Genomic DNA, 18,082 nt, shown 5'->3' with positions numbered 1-18,082 from the left:
GGGGCGGCGGGGAGGGGGGAAGGGGGCCCCGCCGGCGCAGGGCGGCGCGAGGCCTTCCGCCTCCGACGTGTTTCCGGCCTTAAAGGCAATTGCCCCTCCCCTTTAAGACGCACCGCCCCTTCTCAGTCACTTCCAAGATGGCGGACCTACTGGGCTCCATCCTGAGCTCCATGGAGAAGCCACCCAGCCTCGGGGACCAGGAGACTCGACGCAAGGCCCGAGGTGAGGACCCCAAATCCACGACCACCTTTCTTCCCTCGGTTCTTGGGACCGCAGTTGCACCCCCCTTCGGACGATGCCGCCGCCAGAGCCGTGAAAGACCCTCACAGGCCCCTGCGGAGACCCTCCGCGTCCCTAATAGAGCTGCCGGCTCGCCCGGCCGCCGCCCTCGGCGGGCAGTGATTGGCTGCCGGAAGCCCAGCTCCGGCCTCCTGCCTCTTCTCTCCTAGCGCAGCCTTCCGTAGTCCTTGTTTGCCATTAGCTGCCGGGCCCGTCCGTCTCCGCTTGTCCCGCCTTCCCATTGGAGAACGGTGTGCTCAGGCCCCGCCTACTGCTGCTTGCTCAGGTCCGGGACACGCCCACACACAATCTTTTCGCCTGAGGTCGCTATTGGCTCTCTTAACTTAAAGCATCACTTCCTAAGTGTTGGACCAGCACCCTTGTACCTCCGTTTAGTAGCTTGAGTCTTCCGGGTCTTTGTGCCCCTTCTAGATTTGACCCAGTCCCTATGCCTGCCTCTACCAGTACTTTTTCCCAATGTTAGCCTTACATTTCCAAGCTGCTTCAGCAGATCATGGTGTTTATTGGAGGGATGAGCATGCTGCCGGGCTGATGGTTGTGGTCCCGGCCTGTGCTTTTTTGAGTGGCTTCCTACCGGGCGGGCTCGGGAAAGGCGGCCAGAGTTGGGTACGGCCTGGCAGGGAGGTGGAGGTTTCCTTTGGCAAATGAAGAAGCCTAGCCGAATGCCTGCCGTGGAGATACCCAGATCCTAGTCCTGTTGCCGTGTCTGCAGACAAACCCTGTACAGGGAGTCAGGGCAGGCAGGATGCCTTAAAGGTGTTCAAGAGTTGCTGGATTATCTAAATAACCTCTTTATTTACTGAACGCTTGCTAGGGGAAGGGGCGCCCCTGAAGGAGACTACCATCCTGAGTCTGAGATCCTCAGTGATGAAATACACAAGTGTGATAACAATAAGTGCTCCGAGTGTATTTGCAGTGAGTGAGGTCTGAAGAATAGATAATTCTACTGTAAATGAGAAAGAGGAGCAAAAAATTATAGGCAGAGAAGTGAATCTGAAAGCTCTTGAGGAAAGAGGGAACAATTACAGTAACCCGGAAGTTGAAATTAACTTGGGGGTACAAATGACTCTCTAGAAGCAGTTGATTAGGAAGTTCAGTTCACTCACTTGTGTGCGGTCTCACAGGGTTAGTAAGTGGCAGCTTCATACCCACGTGTGACTTTTTTTTTTTTTGGTCCCACGTGGGGCTTGAACGCTAGGCTTAGGCGCTGTCCCTGCACTCTTCAGCTCTACCACTTGAGCCACAGTGCCACTTCCACCATGTGTGACTTTTAAGCACTGTGTTCTTTTTTTTTTTCTTGGTTGTGGAGCTTGAACTCTGGGCCTGGGTGCTGTCCCTCAGCTCTTCAGCTCAAGGCTAGTACTCTATCACTTGAGCATCAGCACCACTTCTGGTTTTCTGAGTGGTTTATTGGAGATAAGAGTCTCATGGACTTTCCTGTCTGGGATGGCTTTGAACCCAGGCTTTGAACCGAGATCCTCAGATCTCAGCGTCCTGAGTAGCTAGGGTTACAGGCGTGAGCCACTCAGCACTATGTTCTTAACGACCTTATGCCATCATCCTGTGCCACCTCACCAGGCACAAGGAAGACTGGAAAACTAACTAGAAAATCATCACTGGCCAAGATTGGAAATGCTAAGGTTCTAGGCTGTCAGTTCCTGAGGCCCCGGAAGATAACAAGACTGGATATAAGCAAGGGTTCTTGCCCTTCAGAAGCTCATAGCCAGATAGGGGAGAGAAACAAAAAGTTAACAGTATCTTGTTCTTAGCATATGCTAAGCTGAAGTCTTGTGGTCTAGAGGAAGAAGTAACTCTGACACACGGTGACTGTCAGTGTTTGCAAGAGGAAAAGCAATCCCATGCACCAAAACAAAAAGACAAAACCCTGATGTCAAGGAGGCAGGATCTGAGAAAGGGGAAGAGGAGAGTTGAATAAAGATTCCAAGGTGAATTTATTTCCAACTAGGGTTGGACACCTATACCCCCAAAAGTAGAAGGATATGAGATAAAACATTTCTTTCAGCTTCATTCTGGTTGTAGAAGTAGGAAGTGGAGGGTATTACAAAATACAGGAAACTAAATAGTTTCTCCTTTCCCAACACAATGAAATGATGGAGATGATGATCCTCAGGCCAGAGGCTTAGTCTCCTTACGGCCCCATGTGCCTTATAGTTCCCCATGTGCCTTATAGTTCGTCATCTGTTATGAGGATTAAGTAAATATTAATTGGTTTCCCAGTGAGGTTGCTAAGTAGAGTTATACATAATTATGATCTTTGTCACTCTTAAACTGAGTTCATGAGGGGCAAAAGTATGTTTGATCATCTTGGTACTTCAGGGCCTACCCCAGTACCAGGCATGTGATAAATATCAGTAAATGCCTCACAAATAAACAGTAATTCTTTTTTGGTGGGGGTGGGTTGGGGGTAGGGGGCTTGAACTCTGGGCCTGGGTGCTGTCCCTCAGCTCTTCAGCTTGAGGCTAGTGCTCTCTACCACTTGAGCATCAATGGCACTTCCGGTTTTCTAAGTGGTTTATTGGAGGTAAGAGTCTCATGGACTTTCCTGCCTGGGATGGCTTTGAACTGTGATCCTCCCATCTCAGCCTCCTGAGTTGCTAGGATTACAGGCGTGAGCGGTGGACAGCATGTTTCCTTTGAAGCCTAACAAACTATTCTCACATGCTTCTAGTCCAGGCCTAATGCTGCCATTTCTCATCCCCAGAGCAGGCTGCCCGCCTGAAGAAACTACAAGAACAAGACAAACAACAGAAAGTGGAATTTCGTAAAAGGGTGAGAACGGGAGAGATCAAAGGCAGCTTCTAGAAGGACTTCCAATAAGTTAGAGTTAGAAGGTTGAAGACTCAGTTGTATTGAAAATGTCTTAATTGCTGAGTGCCAGTGGCTTATATCTGTAATCCTAGCTACTCAGGAGGCTGAGATCTGAGGCTCACAAGCAAGCTGGTTCAAAGCCAGCTAGGGCAGGAAAGTTAGTGGACTCTTACCTCCTATTAACCACTAAAAAGCCAGAAGTAGAACTGTGGCTGAAGTGGTAGCACACCAGCCATGAGTGAAAAAGCTGAAGGATAGTGCTCAGGCTTTGTATTCAAGCCCCAATACTGGCACAGAAAAAACAAACAAAAAAAAAAAACTTTAATATTTCAAGAGAGATACAACCTAAGAGCCAGTGATATGGAAGCTGAAGAAAGTGTAGGGAGGTATAGACAGGTTGTTAGTCCTGTTGGGGAAAGGAATAATTGTACAGAACCATCATCTCACATCTTCTTTCCTTTCTTCCAAGATGGAGAAAGAGGTGTCAGATTTCATCCAAGACAGTGGGCAGATCAAGAAAAAGTTTCAGCCTATGAACAAGATAGAGAGGAGCATACTGTGAGTGTCTCTTGCTGGGGGAGTCAAGAGGTGGGCAGCTGGGGATATGAAAGGGCCATTTGGAGAAGCCCTCACAAGAAGAGACGGGGCCCCTTTATAACCCAATACATTTTTTTTCTCTTCTACCTTCCTTACCAGACACGATGTGGTAGAAGTTGCTGGCCTGACATCCTTCTCCTTTGGGGAAGACGATGACTGTCGCTATGTCATGATCTTCAAAAAGGTGAAAGGCCTCTGTTCCTCACTTCCCTCTTTCCTTTTCAGTCTGTCCTCCACCATGGGAGATGGTTAAGATTAAACACTTAGCTAGGCACTAGTGGCTCACACCTGTAATCCAAGCTAATCTGAAAGCTGAGATCCAAGAATTAAGGTTCAAAGCCAGCCTGGGCAGGAAAGTCCAGGAAACTCTTTATCTCCAGTTAACCACCAAAACGCTGGAAGTGGAGGAGTGGCTTAAAGTGGTAGAGTGCCGACCTTGAATGTTAAAGCTAAGTGAAAGCTGAGCAGTGGTGGCACTGTAATCCTAGTTTCATAGGAAGCTGAGGATCATGGTTCAAAGCCAGCCCTGGCAGGAAAGTCTGATACTCTGACCTACAATTAACCACTACAAATCTAGAAGTGAAGCTGTGGCCCAAATGGTAAAGTGCTAGTCTTCAGCAAAAAAGCTCATGGTACCAGGTGCTGGTGGTTCATGCCTGTAATCCTAGCTACTCAGAAGGCTGAGAGCTGAGGATGACAGTTCCAAGCCAGTGTGGACAGGAAAGTCCATTAGACTTACGTCCAAATAACTACCAAAAAAACTGGAAGTGGAGCTGAGGCTTAAAGTGGTAAGAGCGCTAGCCTTGAGCAGAAAAGTTCAGGGACAGCACCCAGGCTCTAAGTTCAAGTTCTATTACTGACCAGAAAAAATAAAAAATCTAACAGACAGCTCTGAGTTCAAGCCTCAAGACCAGCACTCGTACATACACATGCACATACATACAAGCTAAGGGAGAATGCCCAGGCATTCATGCCCCAGTAATAGCACACACAAAACAAGATTAAACATTTAAATGGGCCCCTGATTCACTTCTTCCCCAGGAGTTTGCACCCTCCGATGAAGAGTTGGACTCCTACCGTCATGGGGAAGAATGGGACCCCCAGAAGGCTGAGGAGAAGCGGAAGCTGAAGGTGAGCTTTACCTGGCAATCCCTGGAGCCACTACCATCACCTTGGTCAGGATCAGGCCCCTGGGTACCAATACTCTACTTCTGTGACCCTAGGAGCTGGTCCAGCAGCAGGAGGAAGAGGCAGCTCTGCAGGGACCTGTGGAAGTGAGCCCAGCCAGTGACTACAAAGACAAGTACAGCCATCTCATTGGCAAGGGAGCGGCCAAGGATGCAGCCCACATGCTACAGGCCAACAAGACCTATGGCTGTGGTGAGCCATGGCAGGGGTTGGGGGGCGCCAGTTGGGGGGATGCTTGGGGAGGAGAGCATAGGATGGAGGAGGGGGAGCTGAGGTCCTGCCCTCCCTCCCTTTTGTGTCCCCCCTCCCCCACCCCCCAGTGCCAGTGGCCAACAAGAGGGACACACGCTCCATCGAAGAGGCCATGAATGAGATCCGAGCCAAGAAACGTCTGCGGCAGAGTGGGGAAGAGTTGCCAACTTCTTCCTAGACGTCCAACTCAGCTCCCCTTGGCCTCTGGAGCAGGATAGGGGATGGGAAAGGACAAGTCTGCTGCTATTAGGACCCACCCTGGAGCCCCGCCTCTGAGTCACCTCCTGCCAGCCAGCACTCAGGCTGGAGGACACAGGGGTTTGATTTGTTTCGCTGTGTATGTGATGTGTGTGTGTGTTTGAGTGGAAGAGTGTGAATGTGCAGGTGGGTATTTAATCTGTATTATTCTGTTCTTCTTGGAACACTTTCCCATGGGGCTGGGATTACTTTACATTCAATAAACACTGTTTGACTCAATGTACTGGTTTGTATATAGAAAAATAGGTTTTAGTGCCACTGGCAGGGAAGAGAATAATTTTAGGGGAGCTGGGAAGGTGGCTCAGTGGTGGAGCGCTTGCCTTGCATGCCTGAGGCCCTGGGTTCCATTCTCCAGCACCACATAAGCAAAAAGAAAAAAAGCCGGAAGTGGTGCTGTGGTTCAAGTGGGAGAGCGCTAGCCTTGAGCTGAAGAGCTGAGGGACAACGCCCAGGCCCAGAGTTCAGGCCCCATGACCGGACCCAAAAAAAAAAGAGAATAATTTTAGGTTGAACAGTATAAAATTGCTGATTGTGTAAGCTAAACATGGCCAGTTATTGGCACTGTCGTCGGACTTTCGGGATGTATTCTTTTGTTGTACTGATGGTTCATGAATGAAACCAGTCTTGTGTGTGATAGGCAGGTGCTTTACCACGGAGCTACATCCCCAGCACTTAATTTCTTTTTTTCTTTTTTCTTTTTTTTTTGCTGGTCGTGGGGCCTGAACTCTGGGGCTAGGTGCTGTGCCTCAGCTCTTCAGCTCAAGGCTAGCACTCTACCAACTTGAGCCACAGAGCCACTTATAGCTTTTTTCCACTTATGTGGTGCTGAGGAATTGAACCCAGGGCTTCATGCATGCAAGGCAAGCACTCTACCACTGAACCACCTTCCCAGCTCCCCCAGTACTTAATTTTTTTAAATGGTCTCACTGTGTAGCTCAGGCTGGCCTCAAACTCTTGATCCTTCTGCCTCTGTCTCCTAAATGCTAGGATTGCAGGCTTGCACCACTATGTCTGGCTTTTTTTTTTTTTTTTTTTTTGTCGTTTTTGGTTGTGGGAATTGAACTGGGAGCCTGAGTGCTGTCCCTCAGCTCTTCAGCTCAAGGCAAGCACTCTACCACTTGAGCCACAGCACCACTTCCAGTTTTCTGGTGGTTAATTGGAGATGAGTCTCACGGACTTTCCTGCCCGGGCTGGCTTTAAACCTCGATCCTCAGATCTTAGCCTCATGAGTAGCTAGGCTTATGAGTGTGAGCCACCAGCACCTGGCAGGATACTGAGGTCCAAAGTCAGGCCTTGCACTTGCAAAGCAGGAGCTCTACCACTTGAGTCATGCTTCCAGCCCTTTTTTGCCTTGGGGATTTTGTAGTGTTTTTCCAGTTATGAACTCTGCACCTGGGTACTCTCCCTGAGTTTTTTGCTCAAGGCTAGCACTCTCCCACTTGAGCCACGTCTCCATTTTGGCATTTTGTGGTTAATTAGAGATAAGGATCTCATAGACTTTCTTGCTTGGGCTTCAAACCATGTTCCTCAGATCTCAGCTTCCTGAGTAGCTAAGATTATAGGCATGAGCCATTGGCACCCAATTTACCTTAGTTTTTTTCAAGTAATATCTCTCATTGTTATGACAAAGCCAGTGTAGACTGTGATCCTACTATTTTACTTCTTTCTCCATGTCACTAGAGATGACAGGCATGTGCCATTTCACCCAGCTATTGTGCTTCCCCTGAACTGACATAACCTCAGTCACTGAATAAGATGGAATCTCAAACTTTTTTTCTTTTTTTGTCGGTCGTGGGGCTTGAACTCTAGGCTTGGGTGCTGTCCCTGCGCTCTTCAGCTCCAGGAGAGCACTCTACTGCTTGAGCCACAGCACCACTTCCGGTGTTCTAGTGGTTAATTAGAGATAAGAGTTTCATGGCTTTTCCTGACCAGGCTGGCTTTGAAGCATGATCCTTAGATCCCAGCCTCCTGAGTAGTTAGGATTACAGGTGTGAGCGAGCCACCAGCACCCAGTGGAATCTCAAACTTTTATATCTAGGCTGGCCTAAAACTGTAGTTTCTGCCTTCCAAGTACCTTGGATTACAGATGTAAGCTACCAGACCTTGCTTAAATATATATTGCATGAGAGTTTTGTCTTTTTTCTTGTTGTTTTTGATGGCAGAGAGGTTTGAACTCAGGACCTTATGATTGTGAGGCTGACATAATACTGCTGCACCAAGCCTCTAGCTGATTAAGTTGGAGGTGTGTGTTTCTAACTTTGTGCCTCAGTGTCTACCTGTAAAAATAATAACTGAACCAGGCACTGGTGGCTCACACCTATAAACCTATAGCCCTATCTACTTAGGACAGAGGTTCAAAGTCAGCCAAGGGAGAAAAGTCAATGAGACTCTTATCTCCAACTTACTGCCAAGGGATAGTACCTAGGACTAAAGTTCAAGCCCCAGTACAGGTACACACATACACACAAAGGTAACTGTGACAGGACTGTTCCTAAGATTATATGGGTTAATATATATCAAATATCAAGAATACTTCTAGGGCTGGGAAGGCGGCTCAATGGTAGAACGCTTGCCTTGAATGCATAAGGCCCTGGGTTCGATTCCTCAGCACCACATAAGCAAAAGAAAAGCTGGAAGTGGCGCTGTGGCTCAAGTGGTAGAGCACTAGCCTTGAGCTGAAGAGCTGAGGGACAGCACCCAGGCCGAGTTCAGGCCCCGCGACCAGACCCCCCACCCCCCAAAAAAAATACTTCTAAACCAGGTGCTGGTGGCTCATTGCTATAATCCTAGCTACTCAGGAAGCTGAGCTCTAAGGATCTCAGTTTGAAGCCAGACCAGGCAGAAAAGTCCTGAGACTCTGAACTCCCATAAACGACTTAGAAAAAGCAGGAAGTGGCACTGTGGCTCAAGTGGTAGTGCTAAACTTGAGCAAAAGAAGCTCAGGGACAGTGCCCAGGCCCTGAGTTCAAGCCCCAGGACCCGCAAAAGAAAAAAAAAAGCCAACAACAATTAAAAACAAAAAACATTTCCAGATCCTCATAAGCTCTGGAGAAGTTGTAGTTGCTCTTATCACTGATCTAAACACTCAGAGTGCACTCATTCTGAGCCTGACTGAGCAGCCTTCACTCTCCACTGTATACTTGGGCCATTTATTTCAACTCAGTGGCAGGCCTGCTCCAGCTCTCCTGAGGCTGGTGGTGGCCAGACCCTCAGCCCTGTTCTGTCCTCTCCTGCCCCTTTAGATCTGGTTCCTCCATCAGTACCTTTCCAGCTTCTCTCACAGACTACAGCCTCCTCCTAAAATGTGAACTTCTCTGTTCTAGATCTACCTCGCTTCCTCTCGGCCTCCCTCACTTCCTCTTTGTAGGTTACTCTTCTGTTCTCTCCCTCCCTTCTTTCCTGCACCTGTTCATCTCTTGTCTTTCCCAGCCCAGACCCATGCCTGTCCCTCCCACAAAAGAGCACACTGTGGTCTTGTTTGGCACCAGTGTTTATTTCCAAGAAGGGCTTGAAGGACTGCACACAGGAGTCCTGGGTTCTCCAACTTCTCATTTGGCTTGTGGGTTACGGAACTTTCGTCCAGCAAAGACAGCCTTGTCTCCAAGAGACTCTTCAATCCTAGAACACAGACCAAGTCAGAACTGTCACCTGCTAGTTGCATTCCCGCCACCAATGCCCAGGCCACTCCCTCTGCTGTACCTCATAAGTTGGTTGTATTTGGCCAGACGCTCAGAACGACAGGGGGCACCAGTCTTAATCTGAGATAGAAAGAGGGATTCCGAGGTGAGGTAAGGCTGACGGAGTTAGGCCTGGACCCAAAGAACAGCCTGTGATGGCATTCAACCCAGAGCCAGAGCACTGAGGATGCCAAGAAATCTAGGTCAGATACTTAAGAGGGAAGCCCCAAGTACCTGTCCAGTGCAGAGCCCCACCACAAGGTCAGCAATGAAAGTGTCCTCAGTCTCTCCAGAACGGTGGCTCACCATCACCCCCCAGCCGTTAGACTGAGCCAGTTTGCATCTGAGTAAAGACAACATGTCATTAGGCCTTGTGAGATCTCAGGAGGAAAATCCAGAGAATAGAGCTTTTCTCTCTCTTTTTTTTTTTTTTTGGTCAGTCATGGGGCTTGAACTCTGGGCTTGGGCGCTGTCCCTACGCTCTTCAGCTCAAGGCAAGCACTCTACTCCTTGAGCCACAGCTAGTTTTCTAGTGGTTTATTGGAGGTAGGAGTCTCAAGGACTTTCCTGTCTGGGTTGGCTTTGAACCATGATCCTCAGACCTTAGCCTCCTGAGTAGCTAGGATTCAGGCGTGAGCCACCAGTGCTCAGCTATTCATTTTTATTAAGTAGTTATACAAAGGGGTTTCAATTCCAGCTTTCTCTTCCGTTTTTACTAGTGGTCTTACTCCTCTTTCTTGTCTCTGTCTGTTTCTTTTCTCTTCTTGCCAGTCCTTGGGCTTGAACTCAGGGCTTGTGTGCTGTCCCAGAGTTTCTTTTCCTCAAGAATAACACTCTTCCACTTGAGCCCCAGCTCCACTTCCAGCTTTTGGGTGGTTAACTGAAGATGGGAGTCTCATAAACTTTTCTTCCTGGTGGGTTTTGAACTGCAATCCTCAGATCTCAGCTTCTTGTGTAGCTAGGATTACAGGCATGAGCCGAGCCACTGGTGCTTAGCCACTTTTTTCTTTGTTGGCCTACATCAGTTTTACAGGTAGGAATTTCATTGTGACATTTCCACTCATAGATGTATCTAATGTATTCCAATCAAATCCACCTCCTCTAATCACTCTCCCCCAGCCCCAGAAGTGATCACTTTCCAAGGAAAGCAGTGACTAAATTCTTTGTGAGGTAAGAGAGAAGAGATTTCTGATCCTTTTTATTTTTAAGTTTTAGCAAGGATTTATTTTTCTATAACTGATTTAAAGTAGGGAAAAACAGAAAAATAGAAACATTTTCTGCTTCCCATACAGGAAATGAAGTTAAAGACTCTGAAATTTAGCCAGGTGTCGGTGGCTCAAGCCTGTAATCCTAGCTACTCAGGAGTCTAAGATCTGAGAATCAAGGTTCAAAGCCAGCCCGGGCAGGAAAGACAGTGAGACTCTTACCTCCAATAAACCACTAGAAAACCAGAAGTAATGCTGTAGCTCAAGTGATAGAGTGCTCACCTTGAGCTGAAGAGCTGAGGGACAGTGCCCAGGCTCAGAGTTCAAGCCCCATGACCACCACCACCAACAACAAAAGACTGAAATTTGCCTGGTGTCGGAGGCTCACTCCTATAATCAATCTTAGCTACTCAGGAGGCTGAGATCTGAGGATCACGCTTCAAAGCCAGTCCGAGCAGACAAGTCCATGAGACTCTTATCTCCAGTAAACCACTCAGAAAACCAGAAGTGGAACACTCGCCTTGAGCTGAAGAGCTGAGGGACAGCGCCCAGGCCCACAACTGACAAAAAAGAAAAAAAAAGATTCAAAAATTTCTGATCTTGAATTCCATACAGGAAATGAGGGGTAAAGATTCTGAATTTCTAATCTGAATATCTGAGAGCTTGGTGAGAAAAACAGCAGAATCTAGAAGAGAGGGGTAGGGGGCATAGCAGGGCCACAAGGGTAAAAGCTCTTACAGTCAGGCCTGGAATATAGGGTCTTGAAATCAAATGCTAGGGGAAGGGTGGAGTTGGGGAGAGACTGGGTCAGACTAGAATAGGTAAAGCTGGGGCTGACATGGCTTGCGTGGGGAGGTACTCACGCCTGGATGGACTCAGTCACTGAGCCAATCTGGTTGACCTTCAGCAGCAGGCAGTTACAGGCCTTCTTCTCAACGGCCTGGGCAATCCTCTTGGGGTTGGTAACTGTGAGATCGTCCCCTACAATCTGGATGTTCACTCCAGAGAGGAAGGAGGTCCACGTGGCCCAATCATCCTGGTCAAAGGGGTCCTCAATGGAGACCACTGGTAGGATGGGAAATAGTTGGAAAGGTGAACAACTCTAAGAAACAGAGTTTGGATGGGGTCTTTGAAGGGGTTGAAGATTGGAAGGTTCCCCCAATCATGGCCAACCCAGGCCCAGAAACAAATGAAGCAGTTGTAGGGAACTTGGGCAAGCACACGGGAGCATCTCTCAGGATACTGCTTCTTTTTCTTCTACTTCTTTTTTTTTTTTTGCCAGTCCTGGGGCTTAAACTCAGGGCCTGGGCACTGTCCCTGAGCTTCTTTTGCTCAAAGCTAGCACTCTACCACTTGAGCCACAGTGCTACTTCTGGCTTTTTCTCTATGTGTGGTACTGAGGAATCGAACCCAGGGCTTATCACTCAGCCACATTCCCAGCCTCACCAGGATAGTTCTTGATGAAGCTCTTGTACAGCTCCCCAAGCTTCTCCCCAGTAATGTGCCGGGCAGGATCATCAGGGGACTTGAAGTCAAGATCGTACTTCCCATTGCGATAAAATTCAGATGCTGCAACATCCATTCCAATCACCACCTTGTCTGGATAACCAGCTGCCTGGATGGCCGTCTTCAGAAGCTCCAGAGCTGGGAGAGGAACAGGAAAGGACCTGAGACTTGAGAACCCACACATGTGTGCAGCCACTCCTCCCCAACACCCGTGGCTACCCAGGGGGGTCTGGTGCCCCAGGGTGCTCAGCACTGACCCTCATTGTTCTCCAGGATGTTGGGTGCAAAGCCGCCCTCGTCCCCCACATTGGTAGCGTCCTTCCCATACTTGGCCTTGATGACCCCCTTGAGGTGGTGGTAAACCTCAGCACCAATACGCATGGCTTCCTTGAAGGAGCTGGCTCCCACTGGCAGAATCATGAACTCCTGCATGGCCAGCTTGTTTCCAGCATGGGAGCCCCCATTGATCACATTGAAGGCCTGAGACAGGGAGAGGGTATTCAGACACTGGGCCAATGTGTGAGAGGTCAAGAAGATTGGAATGGCTGGGAATGTGACTTAGTGGTAGAGTGCTTGCCTAGCATGCACCAAGCCCTGGGTTCGATTCCTCAGTACCACATACACAGAAAAAGCCAGAAGTGATGTTGTGGCTCAAGTGGTAAGAGTGCTAGCCTTGAACAAAAGAAGCTCAGGGACAGTGCCCAGGCCCTGAGTTCAAGCCCCAGGATTGGCAAAAAAAAGAAAAGAAAAGAAAAAGAAAAAAGGAACTGGAGGTTGGGTTTCTGCAAAGGAGCTCAGGGTCAGCATCCAGGCCCACAGTTCAAGCCCCAGGACCGGCAAAAACAAACAAACAAACAAAAAACACCCAAAAACCTCTATTCACTTGATATTATTATTCCACTTTCTTTACTAAGGAAACTGAGGCTCAGGGAGCCTCAAATCACACAAGTAGTAAGCATACAGGGTCAGCTGTTACCTTTAGAGTCTATGTTCTTATACATCTTCCTAGTAACAATACATAATAACATTATTGAGATTAAACTCAAAGAGTTTCCATTAAGAGGGCACTGGTTTAATAAGGACTCAGGAAGAGACAGAGACATGTAAGGATTTTTTTGCTGTGAAGAGCTGTCAATCTGATTTGGAGAAGTAAGGATGGAGTGAGTCTAGAGTCTAGAATTTACTTAGTGATCAAAAAAATGAAATGAGCTAAAATGAATCAAATGAATTGAAAAGAATTAAAATGAAAGAGAAAAAAATAATTAAGCTAGGCGCCAGTGGCTCATGCCTATAATCCTAGCTACTCAGGAGGCTAAGATCTGAGGATCACAGTTCAAAGCCAGCGGGCAGGAAAGTCCATGAGACTCTTATCTCCAATAAACCACTAGACAACCAGATGGCACTGTGGCTCAAGCAGTAGAGCACTTGCCTTGAGCTGCAGAGCACAGGGACAGCGCCCAAGCCCAGAGTTCAAGCCCTACAACCAAAAAAATAGTAATAATAATAACAATAATAATAATAAAAATAATGAAATCCTGGCCTGAAATCCTAGCTACTCAGGAGGATCTGAGGATCACAGTCTGAAGCCAGCCAGGGTAGTAAAGTCCATTAGATTCCTTTATCTCCAGTTAACCACCTAAAAGCCAGAACTGGTAAGAGTGTCATCTTTGATCAAAACTCCCAGGCTCTGACTGAGTTCAAACCCCAGTACTGGCTCAATGAACAAACAAATAAGTAACTTAAGAGGAAGGGCTGATGGCTCATGTCTGTAATCCTAACTACTCAGGAGACTGAGATCTGAGGATTGGGGTTCAAAACTAGCTTGGGCAGGAAAGTTTGTGGGACTCTTATTTCCAATTAACCATCAAAAATCCAGAAGTGAGGGGCTGGGAAGTTGGCTCAGTGGGTAGTGCTTGCCTCGCATGCATGAGGCCCTGGGTTCGATTCCTCAGCACCACATTAGCAGAAAAAGCCGGAAGTGGCGCTGTGGCTCAAGTGGTAGAGCCTTGAGCTGAAGAGGTGAGGGACAGTGCCCAGGCCCAGAGTTCAGGCCCCACGACCACCACTAACAACAACAAAAAGCCAAAGGTGAGCAAGGTATTGGTGGCTCACACCTGTAATCTGAGCTACTCAGGAGGCTAAGATCTGAAAATTGAGGTTTAAAGCCAGCCTGGGCAGGAAAGTCCGTGAGACTCTTATCTCCAATTAACCACTAGAAAACCAGAAATGGCACTGTGGTTCAAGTAGTAGAGCACTCGCCTTGAGCTGAAGAGCTGAAGGACAGTGTCCAGGCCCAGGGTTCAAGCCCCATAACCACCCCAACAACAACAAAAAAAGCCAGCCAAAAGTGGAGCTGTGGCTCAAGTGGTAGAGTGTTGGCCTTGAGCACAAAAGCTCAGGAACAGCGTCCAGGCCCTGAGTTGAAGTTTCAGGACTGGTACCAAAAAAAGAAAAGGAAAGAAAAAAGAATTACTTAATGAAGGTACTGAGTTATACAGCCAGGCTAAGTGGATGGTGCGGATTGTGGGAAAGAGGGAGGGGCTGCAGCTCAGCAAGAGAGGTTTGATTTCAGGAAACTGCTCATTTGGAGCTGGTTAAATTCCAAAAGGTACATTTTCCACTGGGGATCTGGAAGGGATGGCCACACTTACAGGCACTGGGAGTACAAGGTTGGGGTTCCCCGCAAGGTCTGCAATATGCCGGTACAGTGGGACCCCCTTCTCAGCGGCTCCTGCCTTACACACGGCCAAGGACACGCCCAGGATAGCATTGGCCCCAAACTTGGCTGGAAGGAGGCAATTGGGAAGAAAAGAGTAAGATCTTCTCTTACAAGGCATTAAATTCTTTCCTTGTACATTAAGTTAGGAGGAAGCCAAAGCTCCAAGGCATGGAGCACCAACATTTTATTTTATCTTTCCCTCCCCAGCCTTGCAGCAGACCTCAGAGCTCTCTTCTCCCCTCAGGAGAATGAAAGTGTCAGTTTCACATCTGTGTCCACAGCCAAGTGACTGCCTGGCAGAGGACAGGCATCAGGAAATGCCTGTGGAATGAATAAAAAGCCATCCAGCGATGATGTGCCCAAGGATGTGGGACACAAAAATAACCTCAGCCAGATCTCAGCCTCTGTGGTTTCTCTCGACCCCTCCTCCTGTGCTCTACGCCTTCCCCAGCTCTGGCCCTTTGCTTACACTTATTCTCTGTCCCATCCAGCTCAATCATAAACTTGTCGACTTTTTCTTGATCCACAACACTTAGTTTCTAGAGAGACAGGTTTGAAGAGAGAAGGGCAGAGGTCAGATTTCTCTCCAGAGGCAGGGCATGTGCAAGAGGAGAAAGGACAAGTGAAAATACTTGGGAGAGAGGGTGGTTTCATGGGGGAAGAGGAGAAAAGGGGAGCTGGCCCCTCCAACTTACTTTTTCCAGCAGAGCCGGACCCAGAGTCTTGTTGATGTGTTCCACAGCCTTCAACACACCTGGAAGCCAGAGAAGGGGGTTCAATTCCAAGTGGAACAGGCCTCTTCCATAGGCTTTGAGATCCAGTCCTCTACCCCTGTGAGCTCATATCCTGAAACCACCCACACAATTTTCTCTTCATTAGCTTTTGCTCACCTTTCCCCAGGTAGCGTGCTTTGTCTCCATCTCTTAGTTCCAGAGCTTCATATATACCCGTGGAAGCTCCACTGGGCACCGCAGCTCGGAAGCGTCCTGGGACAGGAGGAATGGAAAGGTCAGAGAGCATTCTCCCAAGTGCTAGGGTCTCCTCTGTAGGCCCAGGGACTGAAGACTGTGAAGGGAGGGAGGAAGAGGACAGAAAAAGGAAGAACACACACACACACACACACACACACACACACACACACACACACACACACACACACACACACACACACACACACACACACACACACACACACACACACACACACACACACACACACACACACACACACACACACACACACGGCTTCCTCAGTTTGGGAGCCCAGTTAAACTGGGAAGGAAAACCCCAGAATGGTAAGGCAAGGCACAGAATTGGGAGACAAAGGCCAAGTGGGGTGGGGTCTTCTAAGGGAAACCAAGTCAATGAGCCAGTTACCCTTGGCTGTATGCAGGTCCACCTCCACTGTGGGGTTGCCCCTGGAGTCCAGGATTTCCCGAGCAAAGATTTTCTGCATGGCCATGGCTATACCACAAGAGGTGTGAGTTAGTGTGACAGTTGATCCCTTAAGGAACTAGAAATCCCTTGCCCTTTAAGAGCAAAGGATTTGCCACTCCAAGAAGGCAGGTGCTGAAGCTAAATATAACTTATAAAAAGGTCACAGACCAAGAGGCAGGCCCAGCCCCTCCCCCACTCAGAATGGCTCCTATTCCACCCGGAGTCCTAAGAACTCCTAGGTCTCTGCTTTATCACTCCTGGGGTCCCACACCACTCTGAAAACCTCCAACTCTCCAAAAGCTGCTGCACTATTCCTTCTTCTTTCCTTTCTTCCTCTCCTTTTCTCTCTGTCTCGGTTTCTCTCTTTCTTTTCTTTCTCCAGTCCTGGGGCTTGAACTCTGGGCCTGCTGCTGTCCCTGAGCTTCTTTTGCTCAAGGCTAGCATTCTACCACTTGAGCCACAAGCCACTTCCGGCTTTTCATTCTTTCTTTCTTTCTTTTTTTGTAATTTATTGGAGATGAGAGTCTCATGGACTTTTCCTACCAGGCTGACTTCAAACCATGATCCTGGAATCTCACAGCGTCCTGAGAAGCTAGGGTTATAGGCATGAGCCACTAACACACAACTCATCCTTCCTGGTCATGCAGTCTGTTGGACAAGGCTTCCTAGCCACTAAATCACCTGGTTCTCAGGGTCCTGCTCTAAAATCCTCCTGGGCCCTAAGTTCTCCAACTCTAACTTTCTCCATTCTCTGTTCCCAAGCTTCCTTTCCCTTCATCCTTGGGTACTCCCAGTAAATGGTCCATCCTGCTTTGCTCCAGCAATACCAATCTCTCTCAAGCATCCCCAATACTAGGAGGAAATAAAAGCTGAAAATTTCCCTTATTTTCTCCAAGTCAGCACCACCCACACCTGCATGCCCTGTGGTTGGAAGTCTCACCAGACTTGGGATGTCTTCCCTGGAACTCTGCTTCTTGGTGGCAGCTGGGACAGTGTCAGCCCACCCCCTCTCAGGCTGGGCATTTATCCCCAAGCCACCCAGTCCCCCGGCCAGCCCCGCCTCTTCGCTCAGTCCTCCCCCCTCCCCCCTGGGCTGGCAACCAAGTGCCCACTACAGCCTAAAGCAGAAGCATTTGGCCCCGGGCACCTGCCCCCTTCCCAAAGGCTAATAGATACTTCCTCAAACACTTTCTTTTCTTAATTTTTTTAAAGGGGGGGGGGAGGCCATACTTTGAATTCCATCCCTTGGAAGGAGCAGCGGGGAGGGCTTGAGGTTGAGGGTCTCCCCCTCCCCAGGATTATATTCCCCTTTTGCAAAGGTTAAAGAGGAACTAGTGCCCTTTAGGAAAGGCCAGAAGTAACCTGAGCCCTACAGGGCTGGGGAGGGGGCCCTGGAAGAGGGGCTGCAGGACTGACATCCACACTTGCTCAGCTCTGTCCTCGGGACTCTGCCCTCCCTCCGTGGGGGGTAGGGACCTGGGACGTGGGGCTAGGTGAGATCTAAAATCGAACCCTCCCCCCCCAGAAGCAGGAGGGTCTCACCTCTCAGGGTCCTCATACCGGCCCCCCCCCCGGCCCCACCCCACCCCACCCTTCCTACTCCTCGCAGGCAGTGACGGAGGCTAGCGGAGGGAGGGGGCAGGAGACGGATTTAGACGGCGCCGGGAGCGGGCGCTGCGCCCGGCCCAGGGCGCTTGGGGCAGCTACTTGTCGCCCCGCGTGGAGCCCGCGGATCACCACCCTTCTCCCCCCCGCCCCCCGCCCCGGTGGCGGGCGCTTCGGCTCGCGACCCCCGCCCATCGAGGAGTGTTGTTAGACCGGGAGTGAGGAGCAATGAATGGACGGGAGGAGGGGCGGCCTTTTGTGAGTGTAGTGGCGGAGGCCGACCCCGCGGCCCGCCCGCCGCCCTGCAGGAAGTGGGGTGCTGCCCTCCCGCAGCTCTCTCCGCCCTGGTGCGGGCCGGGGGCAGGGTGTGTGTGTGTGTCTTGTCCCTCGTTCCGCTGCAATCTGGGCCAGCCGACGGGAGATCTCGGATCCTCATCCCGGCTCCGAGGCCCCTCCCGCCGGCGCCCGTGCAGCCCGCACTGGGTGACTCACCCCAGTGCCCAGGACGC

At 49.4% G+C, this 18,082-nt stretch overlaps 2 protein-coding genes across 2 annotated transcripts; one reads left to right on the top strand and one right to left on the bottom strand.

Annotated features, from left to right (window-relative positions):
• Window positions 1–31: 31 nt before the first annotated feature.
• On the top strand, window positions 32–5,643 carry Spag7 (sperm associated antigen 7). Its single transcript, XM_070001668.1, has 7 exons — window positions 32–222; window positions 3,023–3,090; window positions 3,599–3,687; window positions 3,826–3,910; window positions 4,768–4,857; window positions 4,950–5,106; window positions 5,235–5,643. The coding sequence occupies exons 1-7, from the start codon at window positions 138–140 to the stop codon at window positions 5,342–5,344; spliced, it is 684 nt and encodes a 227-aa protein (XP_069857769.1). The 5' UTR covers window positions 32–137; the 3' UTR covers window positions 5,345–5,643.
• Window positions 5,644–8,898: 3,255 nt separating this feature from the next.
• Window positions 8,899–16,997, bottom strand: Eno3 (enolase 3). Its single transcript, XM_070001657.1, has 12 exons — window positions 16,909–16,997; window positions 15,909–15,995; window positions 15,422–15,517; window positions 15,227–15,285; window positions 15,001–15,070; window positions 14,464–14,597; window positions 12,070–12,292; window positions 11,753–11,950; window positions 11,170–11,371; window positions 9,336–9,444; window positions 9,124–9,182; window positions 8,899–9,042 (listed from the first exon to the last, which is right to left on the bottom strand). The coding sequence occupies exons 2-12, from the start codon at window positions 15,991–15,993 to the stop codon at window positions 8,973–8,975; spliced, it is 1,305 nt and encodes a 434-aa protein (XP_069857758.1). The 5' UTR covers window positions 15,994–15,995; window positions 16,909–16,997; the 3' UTR covers window positions 8,899–8,972.
• Between the last annotated feature and the right edge of the window lie 1,085 nt (window positions 16,998–18,082).

The sequence above is a fragment of the Dipodomys merriami genome, unplaced genomic scaffold (genome assembly GCF_024711535.1).
Source record: "Dipodomys merriami isolate MVZ:Mamm:240054 unplaced genomic scaffold, mDipMer1.0.p SCAF_59, whole genome shotgun sequence".
Taxonomy (NCBI): Eukaryota; Metazoa; Chordata; class Mammalia; order Rodentia; family Heteromyidae; genus Dipodomys; species Dipodomys merriami.
Note: the sequence above shows the minus strand (reverse complement) of the source record. Positions and strands in the feature narration are given on the sequence as shown.

Excerpts from the sequence above, each read along its gene's own strand:
- Eno3 (XM_070001657.1), bottom strand. The coding sequence starts at position 15,993 with ATGGCCATGCAGAAAATCTTTGCTCGGGAAATCCTGGACTCCAGGGGC. Across the intron at positions 14,598-15,000 it reads GGATGGGACAGAGAATAAGT|CCAAGTTTGGGGCCAATGCT; the intron begins GTAAGCAAAGGG and ends GCCTCCTTCCAG. Across the intron at positions 9,445-11,169 it reads GTGACTGAGTCCATCCAGGC|ATGCAAACTGGCTCAGTCTA; the intron begins GTGAGTACCTCC and ends GTCTTTACTCAG.
- Spag7 (XM_070001668.1), top strand. The coding sequence starts at position 138 with ATGGCGGACCTACTGGGCTCCATCCTGAGCTCCATGGAGAAGCCACCC. Across the intron at positions 223-3,022 it reads GACTCGACGCAAGGCCCGAG|AGCAGGCTGCCCGCCTGAAG; the intron begins GTGAGGACCCCA and ends TCTCATCCCCAG. Across the intron at positions 3,688-3,825 it reads AAGATAGAGAGGAGCATACT|ACACGATGTGGTAGAAGTTG; the intron begins GTGAGTGTCTCT and ends CTTCCTTACCAG.